General features: G+C 47.8%; 1 protein-coding gene across 3 annotated transcripts in view; it reads left to right on the top strand.

Annotated features, from left to right (window-relative positions):
* Nucleotides 1-18,785, top strand: part of CFAP251 (cilia and flagella associated protein 251) — a 66,757-nt gene that overhangs the window by 35,838 nt on the left and 12,134 nt on the right. For 2 of the 3 annotated variants that reach the window (XM_043557514.1, XM_043557513.1), the window contains exons 16-19: nt 3,174-3,288; nt 4,142-4,305; nt 8,844-8,934; nt 9,144-9,287. In XM_043557514.1, coding sequence (XP_043413449.1) covers nt 3,174-3,288; nt 4,142-4,305; nt 8,844-8,934; nt 9,144-9,287 — 514 coding nt within the window. The other variant, XM_043557515.1, reaches the window with a different exon arrangement.

Genomic DNA, 18,785 nt, shown 5'->3' with positions numbered 1-18,785 from the left:
AAAAGAAAGAAAAAAAATCAGCTTTCTGTATAGTATCATGCAACTATCCCTATGACATACTATATTTTCATATACAATGCTGTTTCCATAATTTATATAATTTTCACATAAAATTATAATTACATAGGTTAGAATACATAAAAGAAATTCTCAAGTCTCAGACACCAGACTGTTACCCACAATTATCTCGGGATGAAAGAGTGCAGCAGTGTGGGGGTCTAGGTAGACTGTCTATCTTATGCATGTCTAAGTGTGTGAAATTGTTTACAATGAATATGTAATACTTTTTTAATTAGAAGCAAAAGATGCTAACTTTATGAAATTGTCAGATATGCTTAACAATGGTGACAGTTACATTGTCTGGCTCCTACTATGTGCCAGAAATTGTTCCAAGTGCTTTATGTATATTAACCTACTTAATGTTTACCACCGACTCCTGGGGCAGGTGCTGTCATTGTCATTGTCCCCATTTACTGTTGAGGAAGTGGAAGCATCGGGAGGCTGAATAGTTCGACCTTTTTTTTTTTTTTTTTTTGCTTACTTATAATTTAAATCAAGATACGTTTTACATATCATAAAATTTACCCCTTTTCAGTGGTTTTTACTGTATTTACAAAGTTGTGCAATCATCACCACTGTCTAATCCAAGAGCATTTTCATCACCCCAAAAACAAACCCTGCACCCATTAGCAGCCACCCCCCATACCCTCCTTCCTTCCTTCCCCAACTCCTGCCCCACTCCTGACAGCCACCAATCTGCATCTGTCTCTGTGCATTTATCTATTATGGATATTTCGTGTGTATGGAATTATGCCTGTGTGACGTTTTGTGTCTGGCTTCTTTCACTCAGCATCCTGTTTTCAGGGTTCATCTGTGGTGTGGCATGTTTCAGTGTTCATTTTTATGACTGAATGATACTCCATTTTATAGATGTATCCCATTTGGGGGCACCTGGGTGGCTCAGTCGGTTAAGTGCCTGACTCCGGCTCAGGTCATGATCTCACAGTTAGTTCGTGAGCTCGAGCCCTGCATTGGGCTCTGTGCTGACAGCTCAGAGCCTGGAGCCTGTTTCCAATTCTGTCTCCATCTCTCTCTGACCCTCCCCTGCTCACACTCTGTCTCTCTTTCAAAAATAAATAAACATAAAAAAAAACGTCTACCTCATCTATTCATTCACCTGTTGGTGGACATTGGTGTTGTCTCTGTGTTGGGCTCTTATGAACATTTGTGTGTAGGTTTCCATGCAGATACATGTCCCGTTTCTCTTGGGTAGAGACCTGGGAGTAGAATTACCAGATCACATAGTAACTGTTTAACCATGATGAGGAGCTGCCAGACTGGTTACCAAACAGTGCCACCCGCTCACGTTCCCACCAGCGGTGTGTGACAGCCCCACGTCCTCCACGTGGGATTCAAATCAGTCGTCTCTTAGCCATGGTCTCCCCGCCTCTGTCCACTCAGGGATACTTGGGGAAGGTCCTCGGACATCCCCACACAGGGTGACTTGTGGCTAGCCAACGTGTGGTCCCTCAGGTGGCTGTTTAGCATTTCTGACATTTCACCTAAGTCTCCATGTGTATGAACCTGACCATGGATCATCCAACCTGATCCCCTCCGCCCCCGGCCCCCTGCAGCATCCTGCAGCCCGGCCAGCATCTGCCCTCACAACTGGGCCCTGCTCCCCTGCTCAGCTCACCGCCCTCCACCTCCCACTCCTTCCCCCTTAAATTTTCCTTCCGCAGTTTTCCACCAACAGTCCATCTTCCATGCACTTGCACCCCCTGTTTTCACTGCCTGTTCTGTCACCTCCATATTCTTCTCCACCTTTCCAACTCACCATTGCACACCCAGCTCACAGGTCTCCTTCCTCAGAGCTGTCTCTGAGCCCTGAACCTGCCTGTTCCCATGCCTCTGCCCTCACGGTGCTCCCGTGCCTGTCGTCCCTGCCAGGCTGTGAGCTCACGTCTGGGTCCGAGCACCTCGCACAGTGCCTGGCACAGAAGGCCCTTAAAAAAGGCCGTTTAGGGGCGCCTGGGTGGCACAGTCGGTTGAGCGTCCGACTTCAGCCAGGTCACGATCTCGTGGTCCGTGAGTTCGAGCCCCGCGTCGGGCTCTGGGCTGATGGCTCAGAGCCTGGAGCCTGTTTCCGATTCTGTGTCTCCCTCTCTCTCTGCCCCTCCCCCGTTCATGCTCTGTCTCTCTCTGTCCCAAAAATAAATAAACGTTGAAAAAAAAATTAAAAAAAAAAAAAAAGGCCGTTTAATGGATTTGTACTTTGTTCAGTGCACATACATGGAGTATGTACTGTCCCCACTAGACATGGGGTGGGGACAGGGGACACAGGGAGAAAACACATCCAAACAACAAGGGACTTATAATAAGATTGTAATAGCTACTTGCCTCACAGGGACAGATCCAGGTTTTGTGGGGTATGAAGTGTGTTCGGATTTGTGGGCACTGTTAAAAAAAAAAAAGGGGGTATATAATTGAGACTAAAACACACCAGGACTCCTCCTAGGCCTCAGAAGATGCCTCTGTGAGCCAGAGTCCTGAAGCTACCATTTTCCAGCTTCAGGAAATGTCCTGCTCCGGGCTCAGGGTAACATCCCGTCAATTCCTCGCCTCAGATCAGATTCCTAACAGAGTCTGAGTTAAAGAAGTCTGACCATTGTGGAGGTACAATTCATTACAGTCTGAGTCACAGACAGTTTTTTCGGAAGTCTGTGTGTTGCACTTGGACCCGCGCATCAGGCGTCTGTAGCAACAGGTATCACGTCATCTAATCTCTTGGCCGACCACTGAGGAAGGGGTGTTTTCCTGCTTCCTGCCCACGCGTGCCTCTTGTTCACCGCCTTTTTCACATCCCCTGTTCCCGTACACATCCTCGAGGCATAATGTTCCCTTCACTCAGCCGTCAGGAAGGAAAGTCAGAACCTCCACGCAGAAAGCATCCTTCACAGTCTGACTTTCCTGGAGCATTTACCGTTTGAGGCTGTGCCCCTTATTTATGGCAGCTGTTAGCCGCAGTTGAGAGCGAGGTTCTTAGCCAAGTGACAGGTCAGGAAATTCAGAATTTAAAATGTATACAGCATCATGAAACGTAGCTAGTCAGGAAAACTGCATTCAGATTTGTGGAATTAAAAATGTTTCTTTTTTTTTTTTTTCTCATGCAGAAAGACGCTTCTTGGGCCAGTTTACGGTTCTTCCATTGAACAGGTACAAATCCTCCCAGTGAAGAGCACCTGGGAACTGCAGAAACGCTACATGGTGTTTATTAACAGAGACAAGGTATGAGCCTCTGCTCTCTGCCTCTGTGAGATGACTCTGTGGGTTTTGAGTGGCAGTCAGCCCCAAGTAGGATCAGACTCTAGGATGCTGGGTATCATGGCCCAGCCCCTGACTTCTGTCCCTGTCCACAGCGATACTGAAATTTGCCATAAATGAGTGGAAATGGGTCTTAGGAGGCATTTTTGAGCGGAGTTAACTATATTTTCTGTACTCGCGTGAAGACACATTGTCACCAAAGGATGTTTTCTCTCTGATTTATTTACATGGAAAAAAACTTATAAAGACATGCAAACTCGTTGCACTCAGTCCTACATTTAATAAATAATCTAGGGGTGCCTGGGTAGCTCAGTCAGTTGAGCGTCTGGCTTCGGCTCAGGTCATGATCTCACGGCCTGTGGGTTTGAGCCCCGCGTCGGGCTCTGTGCTGACAGCTCAGGGCCAGGAGCCTGCTTCGGATTCTGTGTCTCCCTCTCTCTGCCCCTAACCCACTCGCATTCTGTCTCTGTCTCTCTCAGAAATAAATAAATATTTCAAAAAATTTTTCTTAAATAATCTATTGAAAAGCGTAAAATCATGGGATTCCAGAATTATTCTGGAAAACCTTGGATATCTGACTCTGAAGACCAGTGAAATCCTTCCTGTGTCTCTACCGGGACCTGGCATCTCTCTCCTAAGGGAACGCCCCACAGGGGTCAGTGTATGTGAGCTCCTGGCCACGTGAAATGTGTGGGGTAGCTCCAGATGCACACGTCCTTCCAGTAAACAGAACCGGAGGTAACACATGAATGTGCGAGGTCCTAGCCCAGGCCGCAGTTGTCTGAATCTGAATTTCCAATTACATATTCCTCCCTAGGTTGGACTTCAGATCTTACCTGTTGATGGCAATCCACATAAGACATCTGCTATTATATGCCACCCAAGCGGGGTGGCTGGAATGACCGTTTCCTATGACGGCTGCTATGCCTTCACGGCAGGAGGACGTGATCGATCGGTGGTGCAATGGGAAATCAACTTAAGGTATGTGTTGAGGCAAGAACCCTACCCCCACAAAGAAGGTGTCAAGTGTAGACGCCTTTTCCTTAATGTTTATTATTTTTGAGAGAGAGAGAGAGAGAGAGAGAGAGCATGGGAGGGACAGAGAGAGAGAGGGAGACACACAATCTGAAGCAGCCTCCAGGATCTGTTAGCACAGAGCCTGACGCAGGGCTCGAACTCATGAACCACGAGATCACGACCTGAGCCGAAGTCGGATACTCAACCGACTGAGCCACCCAGGTGCCCCCAGACCCTCTTTTCTTAACTAGTAACGGCAGACGGGTGTTAACCCCCTACAGCCTGGCGTTCAGGTTCCTCCCCATGACATCTGTCCATACCGATGTGCGGATAAAAGGTTACTATTCACTACTATTTGCAGCGAAGGCAGCGTGATTCCACTTTGTTCGGTGCGGCCCCTGAAATACTTCCCACTCTGTCATCTGCAAACTCGCACCAGCTACAAAGATCTTGCCCAAATCTCCCAAGCGCGTGTAACAGAAATAGTAGGAGTCTTATTTGAAACATGTGTGTCCACTCTGCTCTTCCCACCCGCCTGCCCTGAGCTGAGACGCTCTACCTTGGGCGAGGCTGGAAAAGTCCGGGTTGAGGATCAGACAGTACCCGCACCTGGAGGCCCAAGAGACATGGGTTTGGATGTGGAGCCTCCTTTCTGCTGGCTGTGACACCCAGGGCACGCTTCTTACCATCTCTGATCTTCGGATTCCTTGTCTGTGAAACGGTGGGGGGAAGAAGGGTAATGATAGGGACTTTAATAGGATCCTTGTAAGAAGGATTGAGTAGGTTAATATAGGGAAGGCATCTAGCACAGAGCTAAGGGCTCGGTACATTATTTCCTCTCCTCTGTTCTTCCTTGCGAAGGTCTTATTAAAGAGCTTTCCCGAAAAGGGGGGCAAGTACTACAGTAACCCTCTCATCTACCCCGATTCACTGAGCTGCCACAGGGCAGAGCCAGTGCCCGTCCCTCAACACCTTCTCCCAGCCCCTGCCTCTCAGATGGCCTCCTGCCCGGCAGCGTCCCATTGAAGAGCTGGGTATAGACAGCTCAGCGGCACCTTCCCTCTTAAAGAATCCTACCTTCCTTCGATTCCTGGCTCTCAGTGAAAGTGTACCCCCTGTCATCTGCCAAGCGTACACCTTTCTTTTATGGCAGACATCGAAGCTTCTTCCCTTAACCTGAATATAAGCAAAACTCGCCAGGTAAGTCTGCTCTGGATCCTCGCTGGCTTCAGACTGCGGTTGTCACTCTGACCTTCACCTCTGCCTTCACCTAAGAGCAGATGGTGGGAATTTGGGAATTCCGAAGCTAGAGGTGAGCTCTCACATTGAAAAGCACTTCCTGAGTGTGTGGCCAGTCCCTGGAACAGTGGAGGCGAGCCACACCCTGCTGAGAGAACAGAATCCCCCCCCCCCCACACCTTTTCATTTTTGTCTTCTTCTCGATAATCATGGTAGAGATTAAAGGGTGAAAAACGGCACCCGCTTTCCAATGGCTTCCCGGTGCCTGGCCAGAGTCCAGGCTTCCGAGAATTTCAATTTAATCTGTTGTGGGGACAAAGGATCATTATAAGCTAATTAGCACTTCATTGCTGTTTCTGGTGTCTTAATATGTTCAGTGCTCCACTAATGGGAAGAAATGTAACAACCCTAAACAAATAAACAAACAAAATTCCCTGCTGGTCTAACCACGGTGAGTCGTAGGGTGAAGTACAGATGTTAAGTCCGCTCACGTTCCCATGATTGTAATCAGGGTGCTTCTGGGCCCAAATACGATCTCTGCAGCACATTGACCTTCTCCTGGGCAGACCCCTTCCCTTCATCTTCTCCTAGGGTTCATTCCACGCGTACTGTGCTGTGCCTTTGCCCCGACTTTGCCGGCATGCTGCCTTTTTCCTCCCCTTGTTTGGCACCTATTTGGTTTTTATGGTTTTGTTTGTTTGTTTGTTTAGATAGAGCGAGCGGAGAAGTGGGGCAGAGGGAGAGAGAGAGAGACTTAAGCCAGGCTCCATGTTCAGTGTGGAGCCTGACTCAGAGCTCGATCCCACGACCCTGGGATCATGAGCTGAGCCAAAATCAAGAGTGGGACGCTCAACTGACTGAGCCACCCAGGCGCCCCTGGCACCCGTTTTTAAATCCCCCATTGCTCTTTTCTGCTTCACCTCATAGCCACCTGGGGTCCTGCTGCTGTGCTCAGACAAGAGCAGAAAGACCCAGATTCACATACCACTTTTCCTGCCTGCTTGCTGTATGACCTCAGGCTAGTCCCTTAACTTCTGAGTCTCAGTTTCTCCATCTGTTAAATGGGAATACCATCAGTGTTTTGAGGGTAGAGATTACCACAGCTGCTGTTCCTCTCCTGCCTCCTCCCCTAGGGAGCATTTGCTGAAACTTACCATGTGCTGATTACAGTGTTCACTGCTTCTCCTCACTGAGCTCATGTCCCAGAAGTATGGCTCGGCACACAGTAGGTTTGCAATAAGCATCCTTGCCCTTTGTGCCCTAATGACCCCCCTTTTTTATTGCAAGTATTCGAAACCCAACTGAAGCACAAAGGGGAATTAATGAGAAGGTCATGGGCATCTCAGGTAACCATGCTGCACGAGGTGCAGGGACTGTGTGTGCACGCGGTGCCCTCGCCACTTGCTCTCTGTGGGGCTCTGCTACTGGCTTCATTCTCTGCACAAGTGGATTTTGTCACCCGGAGTGAACATGGCCACTGACAGTCCTCAGATTTCACAAACTGGAGCTCTCACCGCAGAGGGAGTGGGTTTCCTTCTCCAGCTCTGCTTGGACAGGCCAGTCCTGTCCCTCTCGCTCTCTGCGGTCAGTCAGCGGCGGGCAGGAAGTAGGGTGCATAGTATGGTCCTGACCACCAGAGTGCTGTTTCCAGAGAATCCGGAGCTCTTGTGAGCCTTTCCCAGATACTCCTGGTAGTGACAGGCTCCTCTGTGTCGCCTCTGGCCTTTACCTGGCCCTGTTCCAGAGCCACATGGCTAAAAGTGGTCTCCCACAGAGCCTGTCGGGATTGGGCCTGGACAAGGCCTGGAGGCCACAGAGAAGGAGCCCTGTCTGCTGGATACCTGCCTCGATGGCTAATACCAGAGCTGAGAGCTGGGTGAAGCCTGGGCCCTGCCGGAGAGGGGCCTCAGGCCCCCTGGAGAATACACCAGCTCCCCCAGACCCGAAGGCAGCCTGCTTATGCGGGCTCCCCCGACAGAGGACCAGCACGCTTTTGTGGCTGACTCTTTGAAGAGGAGAGCCATGCAGGTGTATAGTGATGCCCAGTTCAACAGTAATAATCGCTCCTCGTACTGAGCCTTCGCTGGGCCGGGCCCTGTGCTGACTGCTCTCCACCCATTGTCTGATTTCATGCTCACAGCCATCCTGGGAGGCAGGGACTGGCAGTGTCCCCACGGTGGTACCCCCATATATCTGGAAACTAGCTCCAGGGTGCTAAATGACCGCCCCCCCTCCCCCCCCCCCCAAGCACTGGAGTAAGTGGTGGGGCTGGGATTCACATCCAGTCTTTCTGATTCAACACCACACCTAACAAACACTCATCACGGAGGAAAACAAAGGGCTTCGTGTCAAACCTTTTATGTGCCTTCACTTTATTTTCGAAACAACCCTGTGAGGCAGACCTGTGACTATTCCCATTTCATAGATGAGGAAACTGGGGCCCAGGGAGGCTGTCGCTGACCCGTGACCACACTGCTTGCGAGTGGCAGAGCCAGGACTCAACGTGTGTCCCTCTGACTCCAGATTCTGGATACTTAACCACTTCCCTGCTGTGGTCTGCACCGAAGTGTGTTTTAATAACTCCACAAAGAGGCTAATGGCCTGATTAGCAGAAATCCAGTTAGTGGACTATTACAATGATTTCCTATTACGTGTATTTCGTGCGAGGCAGAGTCAGTCTCATACAAAAAAGTAGGTTTTCTTACCATTTACGGTGCCTATTTTTAGAAAACCTGACCCCATGTTAGAGAGCAGAGGGTTATTTTTATCTGACTGGCATGGGTCCCTTGTGGCCTCCCGAGTTTTTATGGAAGCAATTAGTGTTGGCAGTGTACCTGCACTTACCCCGGTTTTTGGCTCTGGTCACACGCAGATCTCACGAGGGACGCGGCTCCACTGGGGAGCACTGTGGTTTCAGTGCACAGGGGTCCTCCCTCCCTCCCTCCCCCCCTCCCGCCTCCCTCAGGGGAGGAGCCATGCTCCCCGAAGATTGCCCACAGATTGCCAAGCGCCTGCCCTGTCATCGGCGAGAGAATATCACTACCGTTAAGGCAGGTACCCTGTACCACCAGGTTCCACATTGAAATTGAATTTTCCGTTTTTGGCTTCATTTCAGAAGGAATTTTCCCGACAAGTTTACGGAGACCCTACATGTATGGGCATCGTGACACCCTGCCGAGGGCCGCAGTGCCAGCGGGACTCGGGGCTGGCCAGTGCTCAGGCGCGAGCGCTCCCTAACAGCGATGTTTCTGTCACCGTTCTAGTGCTCTGGAGGCTGCAGTTTCTCTCGGGGGCGAAGACTTGACCCCATTCTACGGTCTGGTGGCTGGTGGCAGGGAAGGAAAATTCTACAGGGTAATTGTCCTCAGAGTAAACACTTCCTGGTAACATCTAGTTAAGTTTGTGAAACAAATGAGCCCGGGATGAACCTTCTTGCCTTTTTCCCAAAGCTCTTTTCCCCACTGAGCTCAGAACGTACTTTCTAGAAAATGCCCTTGAAGTCCTAATGGATGCTGCAGACTTGAGCCAAAATGTGTGTTGTGTTTCATTGTATTTGCACATAGGAGCTGGAAGACTATTTTTACTACTCTCAGCTCCGTAGTCAAGGAATTGATACAATGGAGACCAGAAAGGTGTCGGAACACATTTGCCTGTCGGAGCTTCCTTTTGTCATGAGAGCAGTTGGCTTTTACCCCTCGGAAGAAAAGGTAGGCGGAACGAAAACAAGAGCAGCAGTGGGACATGTTATTCATGAAAACGACCTCTGGGAGCAACAATTATAGGTCAAAAGTAAAAATTTAACATTATTCTTACGTAAATGGATCAAAAAGAAGGTTGTGGGCATCCCAGACACTCTCCTTAGAAACAGACTTACCATAAAGATATTCCTTAAAGACTTCTTCCTTACCAGAGTTTGATGCCAGTAAGAGCCTGGGTTTGGAATTAGACTGGCCCCTGATGAGTTCAAGGAGATGATGCCCGAGAAATGCCCACAAAGCACTCAGCACAGGGCCAGGCGCATAGGAAAAGCTCCGTAAATGGTCGTTATTGGGATGACCTTCACTTTGTAGTTGCTGTTAACCTGGCCTGTGTGAATGGGGCGCCTCTGGGAGGTGGGTGCTCATCCTGTGCTGTGGGCTCAGGAGACACAGTCATTCCTCATGACCTCACACAACACGCCCGGCCGCAGGGGACCAGAAGCTCTCGAGGGAGAGTGCTCCCCTTAGAAACCGTGGTGACGATGCAACTGACTGGGTTTTCTCTCAGACTTGAGGTATTAACACATTCTCATTGTAGAAAGTTTGGGGCACCTGGGCGGCTCAGTCGGTTAAGCCTCCGACCCCGGGTCAGGTCATGATCTCGCAGTTTGTGAATTCGAGCCCTGCACAGAGCCAGCTTTGGATCCTCCCCCCTTCTCTCTCTCTAAAGTAAATAAACATTAAAAAAAAAAAAATCTTAAAAAAAAAAAAGGAAAGAAAGCTTGGGAACGGTACACAAATGAAATGAAGAAAATACTAATAATCCCACTACACAGACTTAACAGTTTTTAGTATTTTCCGGGATATCTATATAAAATTTTGTATATATATATATCATATATATATATATATATATATATATGATATATATATATATATAATTTAAAAACCTAATTGGTATTGTGTTGAATATATATTTTTATCCTATATTTCCTCTTGATGTCATTTCACAAGCATTTTCCATGTATTAGTAATTCTCTGAAAACATGATTTTTAAAGGATATGCCTTAATTTTGTAACTTACCCTGATTTAGAAAATAGAACTATAAAGAAGAAAATAGAAATTACTCAGAGATAATCACTGTTAACATTTCAGTGGACTTCCTTCTATTGTTTTATGCATGGATATAGATACATCTATATTTTTAAATAAGGAATTGGCATTATATGGCTTATATGTGTCTGTGACAATATATATCAACAGTTTACAGAGGATGTGTGCATATACATGTACACATGTACACATTTGTATGAGTATATAGGCATATCTGTGTATGTGTATATATATGTATATATTTGTATCAACATTCTTTTACATTTTTTTTAACGTTACTTTATTATTGAGAGACGGACAGAGACGGGGCAGAGAGAGGGGGAGACACAGAATCTGAAGCAGGCTTCGGGCTCTGAACTGTCAGCACAGAGCCCGACACGGGGCTCGAACTCACGAACCGCGAGATGATGACCTGAGCCGAAGTCGGATGCTTAACCGACTGAGCCACCCAGGCACCCGTGTATCAACATTCTCAGTAACTGTTGTTTTGTAAGCATGGTGGCAAAAATTCCTTGACAATATACTTTTCCCCCCAGCTTTATTGAGACAAAATTGACATACAACCTATATAGTTTAAGGCATACAGTTTAGTAATTTTATATATGTATTGTTGCAAAAACGATCACCACAGTAAGGTCAGTTAACAGATCCACCGCCTCGTGTAGCTACAATTTTTTGGTGTGGTGAGAACTTTCAAAATCTATAGTCGTCATGCTGTACGTTACCTCCCTGGGACTTTTTCATCTTATAACTGGAAGTTTGTACCCTGGCAACCACTCTCTATTTTCTATTTCTATGAGTTTGGTGTTGTGGTTTTTTTGTTTTGTTTTTTTAGATTCCACATACATGCATTTGTCTTTCTTTGACTTATTTCACTTAGCATAAAGCTCTCAAGTTTCATCCATGTTGTCGTAAATGGCAGGATTTCCTTCTTTTTTATGGTTGAATAGTGTTCCACGATGTATACAGAAATCACATTTTCTTTCTTTATTCCCACCAACAGTGCATAAGGGATCCCTTTTCTCCACATCCTTGTCACCAGTTACCTTTTGCCATTCTAACAGGTGTGAAGTGACAGCTCATTATGGCTTTGATCTGTGTTTTCCTGATGATTAGTGACATTGTGCACCTTTTCACGTTTGAATATCTTTTTTGGAAAAATGGTTGTTCAGGTCTTTGGCCCTTTTTTTTTTTTTTAATGTTTATTTATTTTTGGGACAGAGAGAGACAGAGCATGAATGGGGTAGGGGCAGATAGAGAGGGAGACACAGAATCGGAAACAGGCTCCCGGCTCCGAGCCATCAGCCCAGAGCCTGACGCGGGGCTCGAACTCACGGACCGCGAGATCGTGACCTGGCTGAAGTCGGACGCTTAACTGACTGCGCCACCCAGGCGCCTCTCTTTGGCCCATTTTTAAATTGGGTTATTTATTTTTTTGCTATTGGGTTATATGTTTTCCTTATATGTTTTAGAGAGTAGCCTCTTATCAGATATGTGGTTTGCAAATATTTTCTCTCATTCCATAGGTCACCTTTTCATTTTACTAATTTCTTTTTGTTGTGCAGAAGTTTTTTTTTTAATGTTCTGTTTAATTTTTTTTTTCAACGTTTATTTATTTTTGGGACAGAGAGAGACAGAGCATGAACGGGGGAGGGGCAGAGAGAGAGGGAGACACAGAATCGGAAACAGGCTCCAGGCTCTGAGCCATCAGCCCAGAGCCCGACGCGGGGCTCGAATTCACGGACCGCGAGATCGTGACCTGGCTGAAGTCGGACGCTTAACCGACTGCGCCACCCAGGCACCCCTAATTTTTTTAATGTTTATTTATTTTTGAGAGAGAGAGAGAGAGAGAGAGAGAGAGAGAGAGAAAGAGAGCGCGAGCAGGGGAGGGGCAAAGAGAGAGGGAAACACAGAATCCCAAGCAGGCTCCAGGCTCTGAGCTGTCAGCACAGAGCCCAACCCCACAAACTGTGAGATCGTGACCTGAGCTGAAGTTGGACACTCAGGCACCTGAGCGACCCAGGCGCCCCCAGAAGCTTTTTAAAAATGTTTATTTGGGGCGCCTGGGTGGCTCAGTCGGTTAAGCGTCCGACTTCAGCTCAGGTCACGATCTCACGGTCCGTGAGTTCGAGCCCCGCGTCGGGCTCTGGGCTGATGGCCCAGAGCCTGGAGCCTGCTTCCGATTCTGTGTCTCCCTCTCTCTCTCTGCCCCTCCCCCGTTCATGCTCTGTCTCTCTCTGTCTCAAAAATAAATAAAACGTTAAAAAATAATTTAAAAAGAAATATTTATTTATTTAGAGAGCAAGAGCAAGAAAGAACATGTGTACACACACAAGCAAGGGAGGGGCGGGGGGGGGGGAGAGGGAATCCCAAGCAGGCTCCATGCTGCCCGCACGGAGCCCAGTGTTGGGCTCGATCCCCTGAACTATGAGATCATGACCTGAGCCCAAATCAAGAGTTGGGTGCTCACTCAATCAACTGAGCCACCCAGACACCCCACCGGGCAGGAGCTTTTTCATTTGATGTAGACAACATGCTTTTTACAGGCTGGGTACTTGGTTGAGCCGGTCCCCAGCTGACAGCCATGTAGATTGTCTTGAAGTGTTTGGCTGTCAAGAGACGTGGTTGTGATGAGCATCTCTGTGTGCAGTTTTTGCATACTCCTCTGATTATTTTCCAGTCTCAGCGTCCTAGAAATGGAATCACTGGGTCAGAGAATAGGAACTTCAAGGCTGTGCTGCCAAACAGCTTTCCAAAAATGTAGCATTTCATGGCCCGCCATCAGGCATACAGAAGGCCTGAGACCCAGCTGAGATGTGGTGCCCACCCTGGTGGCTTGGTGCGTTTTAGGGGTGTAAGCTGTGGTCCCTGGTATTTCTCCTAGCTTTGGTGGCCCACCTAGAACCACCTGTTTTGTGTGCTCTGGGTGTGACGGGAAGATGACCTTCATTCTCCAGATGGCATCTGGAAAGATGAGCTTTGCGAGCCCACAGACCCATGCAGAGACCAGGGAGAGCACCTTAAGCTCAACAGGTATTCTAACAAGCTCCTCAAAAGGTCTTTTTTTTTTTTTAATGTTTTATTTTATTTTTGAGACAGAGAGAGACACAGCATGAGCGGGGGAGGGTTAGAGAGAGAGGGAGACACAGAATCCGAAGCAGGCTCCAGGCTCTGAGCCGTCAGCACAGAGCCGGACGCAGGGCTTGAACTCACAGACGGTGAGATCGTGACCTGAGCTGAAGTCGGAAGCTCAACCGACTGAGCCACCCAGGCGCCCCATCAAAAGGTCTTTTGACCAATGTACGTTTTGGTAAAAGTACATGCCCGGAAATGGAAGCAGGTAGGGAGAAAGTTGAGGCTGACGCGACCCACATGAAAGTGTTCCTGGGAGCTGTAGCTCCAAAGCACGCTCCTTGGACTATTGGTTCCCAAACTGGCAGGCTGCATCAGAATTACATGGAGCACTTGCTAAGGAGACAGATTCCTGGGCCCATCCTGGGTCTAGCCAATCAGAATCTCCAGGTATGCGGCCTGGCAATCTGCATTCCCCCCGCCCCCCACCAGGTTTCAAACCCCTGCCTTAGCACACTGGCCCCTGAGGTGTTTACCGAGGCCACTTACGCTGGAGGAAGGACGATTCAGCACAGTGAAACAAGATTATTGGTCAGGACTCTCCTTTGGTTACGGGTTATAGAAACCTAAGGCGAACTAGTTTTTGGGTTGCCACACTCCGACTCTAGAGGCAGCGGTAACACCCAGTGTAACCTCATCCGGGCACTCACACTGCCTCCAGAGGGTGTCCTTCTTCCGGGGCCTCACTTGCCTCCGTGTTGCCTTTCTTCTCAGGCAGTCCCTTGGCCCATGTTCAGCATGCACAAACCCAGAGCCCTGGTGGCTACTCCCAGCCTCCTGGCCACTGTCCTTGGGCAGGTGCTGCTCAGGTTGGCCAGACCTGTATACTTCCTGCACCTGGAATCAGAGGCAGGGTCAGCCACCTTGAGCATGAGGATTCTGGGGCAGAGGAGTGGTCTCCAAATGGAATTCTGCATAGAAAAAAAAAAAATGGGTCCATTATTCTGAGGCGCTAAAAGTTTACTGAAGGGGCACCTGGGTGGCTCAGTCAGTTAAGCGTCCGACTCTTGATCTTGGCTCAGGTTGAGATCTCACGGTTCACGAGTTAGAGCCCCATATTGGGCTCCGTGCTGACAGCGTGGAGCCTGCTTTGGATTGTCTCTCTCCTCCTCTCTGTCCCTCCCCCACTTGTGCGTGAGCTGGCTCTCTCTCTCTCTCTCAAAATAAATAAATAAACTTTAAAGGACAATAAAAAATAAAAGTTTATTGGACATTGGGAGTCTTGAAGTGAGGTGTATACATGCAGGATAGCACCCCCCAAATGGACTGATTGTGGAAACCTGTCTCAGTTCAGTCTGGAAATATTGCCTTTGACTTCTCACTCAGGCTCTACTCCCTCTGCGTTTCATCTTCTCTATTGTATCTATGGTTCATCTTCTTTTTTTAGCCAAACATTTATCTTAAGCTAATACCCATCTTCTCGAGGGATTGGCTGGCATAATGCCTAGTACTTCCAGACTGAGGAGGAGGGAAAAGCACATGTTGCAGGAAGGGCAGGGACGCAGAACCTGGCTGACCTACTGGCTCCCTTGGCAAGTCATTTCCACTATAGTCTGAGTTCCTGCGTCCCCATCTGTCAGATGAGGCTGGAAGCAGCTCTGACCTCGTATGTCATCACGAGGACCTGAGGACAGGAGTCCAAGGAGCGCCCCCCCCCCCCCAATCCAGTGTGACACAGAATAGGTGCTTGCTCAGACCCTCTTCTTACTTCAGTATTTCCTGTCAAAATGGTGTGTTCTTTTTTTTTTTTTTTTAATGTTTATTCTTGAGAGAGAGACAGAGCATGAGCAGGGGAAGGACAGAGAGAGGGAGTCACAGAATCTGAAGCAGGCTCCAGGCTCCGAGCTGTCAGCACAGAGCCCGACTCGGGGCTCCAACTCACAAACTGTGAGATCATGACCCGAGCGGAAGTCAGACGCTCAACTGAGCTGGGCGCCCTGAAACGGTGTGCTCTTTTTAAGAGGTTGATGTGATTGCCCCCTCTTTACTTATTTTTAACTCTTTATTTTGGAAAATTCCAAGCATGGACAAAAGCAGACAAAATAGTGTAATAAACTGTTGTGTACCCATCAGTCACCTTCAACAATTATCAACTCCTATTACATTCAGACCCCCCAACTTCCTCTCCACCCGTGGCCTATTCTGAAGCAGGTTCCAGGCACTCCTACCTCACAGAGAGGCCTCTGGAACTGAGGTGCCCCTTACTCAGTCGTCCAGCTGGGGAGAGGGTCCTTCCTCTCCCACTCCCCCACCCCCAGTGGGTGTCTCCAGCTCACGGTCACTTATGTCCTGTGGGCAAGCATTCCGGTGCCTCTCTGAAGGTCGCAGATCCAAACCTTCCTACTTGGGACGTAGCACCCGATAGCTGCTGGGAGCCCAGGCTCCCATGTCAGGGGCTCTGGGGCAAAGCGTTGGTTCGAGTTCCTGGATCTCTCCCGAGTCTCTGTCTCGAGTGTAAAACTGGGATAGTAGTGGCGCCCACCTCCCAGAATGACGGACGATTAAATGAGCATCTATGTAGCGCAGGACGTGGCACGTGTTAAGTCTTCGGAAAATACCATCCAGTATTACTGTCTTCATCCTCAAGTCCTCATCTCTGGATGTGTGATTGTGAAAGGCCTGTAGACGAACACTCCTCCGACCGTGTGGTTCTTTGCTCGCAATTTCCTTTCTGAAACCAGTTCATTGTTTCCTTGACTCATCTGGTAAGGGCACTTTGCTAAGTGACTGAAAGTCATCAAACTGATGGCAGGCTTCTCATTCAGGACTTTCTTTTTCTTTTCTTTTTTTTTTTAAGGGCTTTCTTTTTCTTTTCTTTCCTTCTTTTTCTTTCTTTCTTTCTTTCTTTCTTTCTTTCTTTCTTTCTTTCTTTCTTTCCTTCCTTCCTTCCTTCCTTCCTTCCTTCCTTCCTTCCTCCCTCCCTCCCTCCCTCCCTCCCTCCCTCCTTGCTTTCTTTCTTTCTTGCTTTCTTGCTTTCCTCTTCACCCAGTGTGGGGCTTGAACTCACGACCCTGAGATCAAGAGTTGCAGGCTCTACCGACTGAACCAGCCAGGCACTCCTTTCAGGATTCTCGATTTTCAGCCCTGAGCTTATATAAGCGTGTCCTCCTCCTCTGCAGTCGTGCCTGGTTAGTGAGGGAATTCTGGGCGTTTAGCCTTAGTGACCATCACTCACCGGCCACATGAACTGCTACAGACGGAGGGTGGACACAGAGTGACCAGCCTCTCCCTGCTTCCTGCAGAAGCAAGGACGGGCAGTCACTAAGGTATACTCAGTTACCCGGTCATTGGCAAGATGTAATAGAGCCTAACAGCCTCTCCATGTCTCGTTGATGAGCAAAAGGTACCCAGAAAAAAAATGTCAGTCTTCAACAAATGTCATAAAGTGACATCGAGCATTAGTTACAAACATAAATAGAAATAAAAATGGTGATTGCAAGGTTTTCAATGGCTGTTGTATACATCTCTCCCGCTGTTAAAAAGGAGGCTTTCAGTGCCCCGCTCGAATGCCTTCATTAATCCCTTGGACTCCAGGGTTTTTAATCCACCTAAAAGAAAAATACACTCACTCTTTGGCGATGTTCTCTGAAGACCCCCGATCCAGATGTGGCCATGTGAGTGTGCAAACTTTGCTAGCTGATGAGTCAGTTCATGTCTGAAGCTGCACAGGGAGAGCTTTTTGGTCTCTTGTTTTCACATTGGATTTATAGCGGTTTTAATAAAAATGTTTTCAGGGCTTTGAAACTTTTAAATCCAGGCTTTGTCGTGGTTAATGAAACATTTCCTATTGAGATGCAGCTGCTCCCCCTCCCCCGAGAAGTTGCAGGAAGAAGAAGTCTGCCCGGCTAAACTTGGTTACATAAAAGACTCAGTCACAGAGATTCAGCCTTCCCGCCCCAACCAAAGCTATACATTATTTATATTTTTCTTACGTCATTTTAACTGGCTTGGGGATTTCACTCTAGTCAGTGTGGTAAATTGAAGCCAAATTACACAAGAATATAACCCTCCCCAAAGAATCCCTAACCACTCCCATCCTTTGCAGATCACTGTACCTGGGCATAACACAGCCAAAGTCATTGGGCTGGGCTGCTCTTACAGATTTTTTTTTTTTTTTTTTTTTTTGAGAGAGACAGAGAGAGACAGACAGAGCACAAGTGGGGGAGGGGCAGACAGAGAGGGAGACACAGAATCTGAAGCAAGCTCCGGGGCTCGAACCCACAAACCGTGAGATCGTGATCTGAGCCGAAGTCGGACACCCAACCGACTAAGCCGCCCAGGAGCCCCACACATCTTCATTTTTTAAATGAAAGATTTACACTGTTCATAGTGTTACAGAAGGAACCAAAACTTACGTGTCATTGTTTCCTATAGTTGAGCTCACATAAGACAGAGTTTCATCTTCTATCTGTAGAAGTTTTCTTTTCCTCCAGGACTTTGGAGTATCATGTTGGGGCAGGTGCTCACTTGTCACATGTGTTCCCTGGTTACTGGTGGCTACGTTTCTATTTAGCTTGCAGAGCGGTGTTTAACCCCGGTGGGTTTTCGCAGTGAATTAACAGTAGTGTAACCACTTAGTTCGATAAATGTAAGGCCAACCCTGGCAGAGACGTCTGTTTGTGACTGGCAAGTGCTGACATGATAAATAGACACTCAGAGAATATTGGTCAGATGAGTGAGTGAATGAATGAATGAGTGACGGACGCTCTTTGGTCATACGTGGCTGCAAAGACAACAAGGAAAATAGAATCCTGGCCATTATTATTTGATCTCAGAGTAGTTAATAGTAGCCCTGAAGTATTCGGTATATTCAACAACAGCACTTAAGTGTTGTTTAGGAGTGTCTAGAGAAGAAATAAATAATCGTTTAACTTTTGATTTTTTATTTCCTTTTTTAAAGTTTTAATTTATTTATTTTGAGAGAGACAGAGATAGTATGAGTAGGGGAGGGGCAGAGAGAGAAGGAAAGAGAGAGAACCCCAAGCAGGCTCCACACTGTCAGCACAGAGCCCGATGTGGAGCCCGAACCCACGAACCGCGAGACCATGACCTGAGCCGAAACCAAGAGTCGGACGCTTAACCGACTGAGCCATCCAGGCGCCCCGACAATTGTTTAACTTTTTACGTGTCTTTGGACCCACCTAATCTACTCTTACGAGCGTGTCCTCCAGAAAAACTCACACAAATGTGAGTGATGTGCATATGAAAGGACAATTGTCGTTTATTTTCCTGACGATGAAACGTTAAAACAACCCTAATGT

This window comes from Prionailurus bengalensis, chromosome D3 (assembly GCF_016509475.1).
Source record: "Prionailurus bengalensis isolate Pbe53 chromosome D3, Fcat_Pben_1.1_paternal_pri, whole genome shotgun sequence".
NCBI classification, from domain to species: Eukaryota; Metazoa; Chordata; class Mammalia; order Carnivora; family Felidae; genus Prionailurus; species Prionailurus bengalensis.
The sequence above is the reverse complement of the archived record's forward strand: the minus strand, read 5'-3'. Positions and strand labels throughout refer to the sequence as shown.